Raw genomic sequence first — 8,201 nt, forward strand, 5'->3', positions numbered from 1 at the left:
TCCCAGGGTTCCTGTGGACTGCTGGAGAGCAGCTGGACCTGGGTGGGGGCGGTCCCTCCTCTCGTCCTTCCTTTGAAATTGGCCATGGGGCTGCAACCGTGTTAGTCTATTCTGCAGTGTAGTATCCATGTAGCCCGCCGTGTGGGCCAGTGTCATCGTGGATTTATCGTGGAAATGCGGATAGCGCATCGTGGATATCGTGGATATCGCGGATATTCGTGGATACAAGGTACATGGTATTATGATTATTATTGCCTGAGGATCCTGTACTACCTACCTACCTACCTACAGGTACCTATTTACCTACCAACGTATCCGTATCCATGTCTCCTTTTGCTCGGGTCCTCGGCTCTCCACGGCTTGCTCTCCCCTGCTTTCCCCAATAGTGTTATCGGATCGGGTTAAATATCTTTCTCAGGAAGGAAGTAGGGCGCCCCTCTCCATCTCCTTCGGGACCGCACCGGCGCGAATCTCGGCCGTGGTTGCCGCTGGTTCCTACCGTTGCATCTCTCTCTCCCTCCATCCATCCATCCATCCCCCCCGAGATAGTTCCAGACTGCGAAACCCGCATCCTGGCCATCTCATCAAATTTCGAGAGATTGTGTGAAAACGTCATTTGCCCGCGCCTTTCCTCTGCCGCTCTCTCGCAAACCTTTCCCAGTTCCTTCTGGCCCGCTCCCATCTCCGAAGCGGCCGGTGGAAGGCTTTCTCGAGGACCGAGGAACACGTGCATACCCACACCCCCACTCCGCATTACTCCAAATTTCCTCCAACTACGGGTCCCCCGTCTCCAAATTCCCCGACTGGAGCTGATGACCAAAAATAAAAAGATAAAAATTCAAATATATTGTTTGTTTGTTTGTTTCTCTGTTCCCGCTGCCCAGCATGAACCAGAGTTTAGCGCGAAATTGAGTTTAAAATATGAACAAAAAGGAACCCCACGTAAGCCGTGTTGTCATGCTTTTCGCCGTCGCCGTCGCCGTCGCCGTCGCCGTCGCCGATGCCGTCGTCAGGGCCAAGAAAGTGATCGACTTCTCTTGTCTATTTTCCTCTTCGATTCCTGCATGTTTATTTTGGTCACCGCATCTCCCAAAACCACCAGCCAATCACCGACCGCCCTCGCCGTCATCTAATTCGTTCTTCTCCAAACTGAGCCCCCCTTGACCGTCTCCAGTCTCCAAGAAACAGGGCAAACCAGACGTCGCTCGCCCCCCTTCGTTCCCTACAGTCCAACAAGAAGGGGGGGGTTGGTGCGTTCGGGGTGAATTGCAGATGTGTCATCGTTCCCAGAGTTGCTGGCCTTGGCAGAGTCATGAGCTGAATCAGTCCCAGGCGTCGCCAAGTCGTCCAAGTGCCGTAATAACTTGCGGCGCGCATCAACTTTCGCCGTTTTGAAAACATGGCTCGTGCTCTCACCCCTCGTTGGCCGTGTTATCTTGGTAAGGGCTAAGCAAGTGAGGCAAAGAAAGGCAAGTTCGAGAGAGACCAAGTTTTGGCAAGTTGATCAACACACGCAAATCACTCAAACGCGGCAAACGAACCTGCGGTGTTCCCAACGCAGTGAACCAACCGACTCGCCTCAAAAGCCCAGCCCGGCGGCTCCCTCCTGCAACAACTTTCAATTCAGTCCGGCCGTACGAGAGAGAGAAAGGGCACGTTTCAAAAGGCAGTTAGTTCCTCCTTCAAGTCATGCGACTCTCTTCTTACCGTTGCCCCCCTTTTGTAAATCTTTCGTTCGAATTCCAGTTACACGACAGACATGAACCATTTCCGATACCCCGTCCCTTCTCTGCCCGAAGAAAAAAAAAAGCAAATGTCAGAATAGAAGGAAAAGAAGGAAGGCTAAAGCCACGACCACACACACACATACACGTACACAAAGGCGGCATTGACAGGATTGGGCCTGCTTTCCATCATCCCCCGGCATCCAAAACGTCCGACGTCGTCCACAAAACCCGCCAAGAGTCTTCCCCAAGGGGGGCCGCCGCCGCTCGGGACCGTCGAAGCTTTTCCTTCCTTTTTCTCCCCCCTTCTTCTTTTCTTCTTCTCCTCTTGATCGTTGCACGTCGTCTTGGCCGGTCGGCACGATCGGCGCCGAGACGCGTCGTTCCCGTCCTCCCCAGGACCTCCCTTCCCGACCTCACGAGCCTTTCTAAGCATTCTTTGTTTTTTCGTCCTCGTCTTTCTCTTTTCCCCATGTCTCTCATCTCTTCGTCGGCTTGCAGATCTCCGGGCTAGAGTAGCCAAGAGTGGCTATGCCAGCAGATGACTTATCCTTCTCTGCTTCTCTCCAATTTTGCCTCTCTCGTGTGGTCCGGGTCCTTTTTGTCACCCCCCCACCCCCTCCACTGACCCTTCGTCTCATCGCAGGCCATGACTTTTGAGCAAAGGCATATATCCCGCCCCCTCGATGCGACCTCCGGTCCGGGGGAGGAAGTCGGCCGTCATTGGATGGCTCACTTGTGGTGCCTGTTTGACCTGTCTCTCTAAATCAACTGCAACTGCCCCCATGTTCCATCAACCCTCCTCCCCTGGCCGCCGTCGTGTCAAAGCTATTTTCTACCTTCTCTTGACTTCCCCGGTTTCGCGGGGGAGGAGGAGCAAGGCGGGGCCGGTTTCCGTTGCCCGTTTCCGTTTTGACGCCCCCCTCCGCTTCTGGTGGTGGATGCCTGCTATGATTTTCTTTTTCTTCTCTGCGCCCTCCTTCCCTTCGCATTGGGCGCGACGAGGTGGTTGGAAAGTGCCGGACCGGGGGGCGGGGGCGGCAAAACAGTTGTGAGTCGACCCGGTCGACGATCATCCTCCGTATGCCGGGAGAACGGTTCCCCAGACATTATATGAATAGATGGATCGCCTGTGAGTGTGTGTAGGTGTGATGTGTAAACCATTGGGGGGGGGGGGGGGGGGCTGACAGGGCTGATCGGCCAAGGAACGGACCAAGCCTGTCAACGTAGACTCGTAGATCACTCTGGGGGGGGGGGAAGAGCGGTAAACCCTTGGCGACATACAATCTCCATAGAATGAATGTGTCCCCCCAGCCACTATCCGTGACGTGTTTGCCGGGTGGGATCTCCTGCACACAGAGGGAGGGAGAGATAGCGGCGCGGATCCAAGATCGGCTCAAGGGCGCTGGTGAGTTGCGGAGGCGTCATGATAAAATGACAACCAAGATAAAAATAGGATCCGGATTGCATCACGAGAAGGAGGCGAGAGCAGCCTCTTCCCACTCTCCTGGGCGTTGCTCTTCCGAGGCCAAGCGGACTCGATGCGAACCGCGCAACGCGTGGCGTGTCCTCCCTCCTCAGAGACATCAGGTCCAAGGCCAAAAGTCGTGGACGAGGCTGAGTGGATGGACAGCAACGACGTTGGCCCTCTGGGGCAGTGTAGGGCTTGGCATTCATGAGGCGGGGCGACAACGAGGAACGTTTAATGAGTTGACGATAATGATTCGTAAGAAGAGCTAATTGTCCAGAACCCCAAGCCCAGCGGTCATTTCCACCAGACCATACGGTACAGGGCCAGAGAGAGAGAGAGGGGGGGGGGGCGGACCCCCAACCCAGACATCGTGATATCAAACAAATAAGTCGCCGCAACGCCATGCCAAGAGACCATCCCCATCAACGATGAGGATCAACCTCACTCCCCCCACCCCCACCCCCAATCCGTTATTGCTGAACACATTCCACGCCACGCCGTGTTTTTTGTCTCACTTCCCTGCAGCGACGCCCTCAACGAAGCTCAGGGCCTCCTCGGTAGGGACACAGTCGATGGAGCTCGTCTTGTTGTGGAAGGTGACGCCGTAGCACTTGTCGGCGATGTGGACAATCTCAGGCCGGAAAGTGGTGCAGATGAACTGCGTGCCGGCCTCCTGGGAGATGGACTCGAGGAGACTGGCGACAGCAGTGCGGTACTGCGCGTCGAGGTTGGCGTCGACCTCGTCGAAGATGACCATGGGACTGCTCTCCGTCTGCTGAAGGGCGAAGATGAGACACAGAGCACACAAACCTGGGTAGGACGTTAGTGATTGTTAACATTGCAAGGAGGACGCGATGACCGGGGCTTCGCTTACTCTTCTGACCACCGCTGAGCTGCTGGATCCGCTGCTGCTCGTCTAGGGTCTTGGAGTTGAAGGACACGCTGATGCCCACGCCCGTGTAGTTCTCGACGGCGCGGTTCTGCTCTTCGTCCGACTCGGGGTCGACGCGACGGTCCGTCCGGCGCTGGATAACCAGACGGCCGTGACCGGCCGGCACCAGCTTCTCGAAGATGGTGGCAAACTCCTTGGACACCTGCTTGAAGGTCCGTTCGATGGCCTCGTCCTTGCGCTGGTCAAGGTGGGCAACGAGCTCCTCGATAGACTCCTGCGAGGCGTCCAACTCCTTGCGTCGCTTGAGGAGCTGGTCCTGTTGCGAGGTGAAGCTGTTGTACTGCTCAAACGCCTTCTTGTTGACGTGCTGGAACTTCTTCAAGGCGTTGCGCACCTTCTTCAGCCTCGAGTCGATCTGTCTGGGGTCCATCCTCTCGTATTTGTCAAAGGCCTCTTCGGGGAGGACGCCGAGGTCCCTGATGGCCTTAGCCGCGTCAGCAGCCTGGGCCGTATATACCGCCTTCTTGGACATGCTCTTCTCGATGGTGCCGCGCTGCTTGGCTTCCTTCGCGGCGACGGTGCTGCGGATTTCCTCCTGCTCCGCCTTTTTGGCTTCGCGACGGTCGAGCTTGCCGCCCAGCTCTTCGAGCTTCGCCTCGACCTCCTTGATCTTGGCTTCGATGGCGTTGGTTTCCCGCTGCAGCTTCTTGAGCTCCCGCTGGGCCTCCTTAAGGCTACCGGAGTCGCCAGACGACGTGTTGTTCTCAAAGGCCTGGCTGTTGAGTTGATCCAGACGCAGCTGGAGGTTCTGGTTGATGTCTGTCTCGAGGATCTGCTTCCGGCTCTCTGCTTCTCTGCGCTTCTTACTGGCCTCGTTCCACTCCCTCTGGAGCCGCTGCACCTGCGCGTCCAGCTCGACAAGTTGCCTCTCTTCAGCGTTACTGAGAGACTTCTTAAAGTCGGACGCAAGCTCGGATTCGTTCGCGGCGAGACTTTCCGTGAATATCTTCATGTCCCTCTCGACCGCTTCGCGATGCCTGATGGCGTCGTTCAGACGTCTCTTCTCGTGCTCGAGCTGGCCGTTCTTGTTGGCCAGTTCGTGCCGCAAGGGCTCGAATCCAGCTTCTAGCTGCCGGAGCTTCTGCTCGGCTTTCTGCACCTCGCCCATGGCGCGGGTGATTTCCTGCTCCTTCTGTTCGATCTGGGTCCTAATCCGATCAGACTGCTGCAGGAGCCGCTCATACTCGTCTCGCCACTTGTTGACAGCCTGAACGCCTTCTAGTCTGGACCGCCGGGGGTCGATGTATCCACCAGTCATGGCACCCCTCTTGTTCGTGGTGTCACCGTCCAGCGTGATTGCGTCGACGCCGTGGCTTCTTGCGTACTGGCCTCCTATGCTCAGGTTGGGGCACACGACGACTTTGCCGAAAACTTGCTGAAAGGCCTTCTCGTACATCGGGTCGTAGCGGATCTTGCTCAAGAGCGGCACAATGCCGTCTTGAGATCTGGGCATGGTGATGTGCCTTGGGTGAAGGCGGTTGAGAGGCATGAAGGTAAGTCTGCCTCCGTAGTGGGTACGAAGGTGGTTCGTCAAGTAGGTCGCTGTCTGGTCATTGTCGACAATGTAGTGGAACATGCTGTTGCCTGCAATCTGCTCGACGGGCAGGCGGTAGGTGTCGCTGACCTCGAGGAGTTCCGCCATAGTGCCATAGGCCCCGGGGATATTCTGGTCGTGCTTCAGCCGCCGGATCGTGGCAAGACCACGAGCGGTATCGCCGTCCATCATAGAGCTCAACTCGCGCTCTGCCCGGTCCCTCTCCTGTCGGGCATCCTGCAAGATGGTATCGAGCTTCTCTTCCTCACGGCATAGAAGCTTCTTCTCGTCGTCGAGTTTGTCCAGTGTCTCTCTCGCTCTGCTCAATTCCTCGAGCAGGTCGTTCCGAGCACCGCCCGAGTTTTGCAGCTGCTGCCTCAAGTTGGCGACGTCACTCTCTAATTGCTTGATCGACCTCTCAGTTGCAGTAACATCCTCGTCGGCATCCATCTTGTTCGCCTTGTGGCTCATGAGTCTAGAATGCAGATCCTCGATTTCCGCCCTCAAGTAGTTGTCACGCTCGGCCTTGTTCTTAAACTGGGAGCCGCGACTTTGCTTGGTGAAGAGGCGGTTCCGCGCGGCTTCGGCCGTATCCAACTGCTGCTTCTTTTCCACTTCCTGCTGCTTTCGTCTCGTGTATTCCGGAACGACGTTGTTGAGCTCCTGCTTTTTTGCCGAAATCTCCTCAATGGTCGCCGCGAGGTCGGCCTCATGTTGCTGCTGGGCTTGGACGGCTGCCGACTGACCGTCGGACAAGGTCTTTACCTTGAGTTCTGCCTTGGCCTTCGCCTTGGCAGTCTCGCGACGATCCTCCTCGAGTTGACGGCGCTCGACCTTGAGCAGGTCCGTCTCCTTTGTGAGCTTGTGGATCTCGGATTCCAACTTGGCCAGCATCTTTTCGGCCTCCTTGAGCTCCGCGCGTATCGAGTCGGTGTTGTCCAGTCCACTTTGGCGAATATTTTCGATTCTCTCGAGTTGTTCCTGGATTTGCTGCTGCTCTTGATAGTAGAGCGCGTATTCGAGGCACCTACGCTCACGATCCTTGTCCTGGAAGCCACGGAGCTCCTCCTTCTCCTCTTCGAGCTCGGCCAGGCGCTCCTTGATGTAGCCCAAAAGCTCGTCGATCTTTTCTCTCTTGTTGTTGGTCTCGTTCATAATCTTGAGCGACTCCGTTCGGCGCGCTTCATAAACCTGGGTTCCGGCGACCTCCTTCAACAGAGTAAGCCGGTCCGACTCTTTCATGTTTGTCAGGGCGGTGACGCGGCCTTGGGGCACGATGTAGTAAGGATTTGACCTCGAGAAACCGGCCGCTTCGAGCAGGTTCACGACATCGTTCTTGGTTACTACTTTGCGATCGACCGAGTATTCATCCTTCTTCGTTCCGATGGTACGGCGTAGGATGACCTCCTTGCCTCCCGTAGGAAAGCGCTCGTCGCTGTTGTCGAAGATAATCTCGACGTAAGCGGACATAACCGCCGATCCTGATCCTTCGTGTAACAACGCCTGGCGCTCCTCGCGGGTCATCTGAGTGTAGGCATCGCTAAGAACAAAGCGGATGGCCGCAAAGAAGTTACTCTTGCCGGATCCATTGCGACCGACAATGACGTTGGTGCCGGGGGAGAAGGGTTCGATAACGGTTTGTTCCTTGTAGCTATCACCAACCAAGTCAGCGGGGGGAGGGGGGGGTGCGAGGCGTTAGGGTTGTCGCAAAGTGCGCACCTCTTGAAGCCCTGAATGATGATCTGCTTGATGTACATGGTGGGGGAGGGGGTTGCAGCCTCAAGGGCGGCAAGTGTGCGCTTTTGAAGTCGCTAAAGGGATTCGCGGCGTGTCGCGCAATATTTTCATCGATATAGCGAGGAGTCGTGACCGATCGTTGTTGGTGGTGGTGGGGATAGGCGACGCGTCGGACGTGAGAGGTCACGGCGCGTAGGTAGAATGGGTGCGCCCGTCCATTTGAGAGGTGGTGCGTGCCTGAGGATGAAGTGAGCCGCTAGCAGTGTGCGATATCACAGTGCTAATTATTCGCACTGTACGTGACTGCGCGCGCACATGTCAACCAAGTCGCGCTAGGTACTGACATTTCTGCTGGTCTACATGGCAGTGATGGATTGTTACCGTGAATGAAGAATAGATTCTGTTGTTCTCAAACTCGCCCAACATGGCATTGTGTCCTTCTCAACAATCGACACTGATTCTGATTGCCATGGAGTTCTGGTCCAACTAGAAAGATGCTAGCCCAGGGCTTTGAAGCTAGCGCTCATCACTTAGTGCGTGTTGGAGACTCTCAAGCTCTACTACCAGCCTCCACCCAGGTTTTCAGATCCTTAGCCGGCTTGATGAGCCGTCATTTGCCAGTCAATCAGTTCAAGCATAGATGGTAATATGCATGCACGTCGCGAAATCTTTAGATCTCACTCACAACCTTTTGCGTCCACACTATCCTATCCGTACATGCCACAGTGTTAGGGCACTCATTTGGCACATTCGTTTGAGACACGGCTTGATCGCGCCATTGAT

At 55.9% G+C, this 8,201-nt stretch overlaps 1 protein-coding gene across 1 annotated transcript; it reads right to left on the minus strand.

Annotated features, from left to right (window-relative positions):
- Positions 1 to 3,706: 3,706 nt before the first annotated feature.
- Positions 3,707 to 7,438, minus strand: GLRG_02331 (RecF/RecN/SMC N terminal domain-containing protein; the record flags this gene model as incomplete). Its single annotated transcript, XM_008092989.1, has 3 exons — positions 3,707 to 4,005; positions 4,070 to 7,332; positions 7,401 to 7,438. The coding sequence occupies 3 exons, from the start codon at positions 7,436 to 7,438 to the stop codon at positions 3,707 to 3,709; spliced, it is 3,600 nt and encodes a 1,199-aa protein (XP_008091180.1).
- Between the last annotated feature and the right edge of the window lie 763 nt (positions 7,439 to 8,201).

This window comes from Colletotrichum graminicola (assembly GCF_000149035.1).
Source record: "Colletotrichum graminicola M1.001 genomic scaffold supercont1.6, whole genome shotgun sequence".
Classification (NCBI taxonomy): Eukaryota; Fungi; Ascomycota; class Sordariomycetes; order Glomerellales; family Glomerellaceae; genus Colletotrichum; species Colletotrichum graminicola.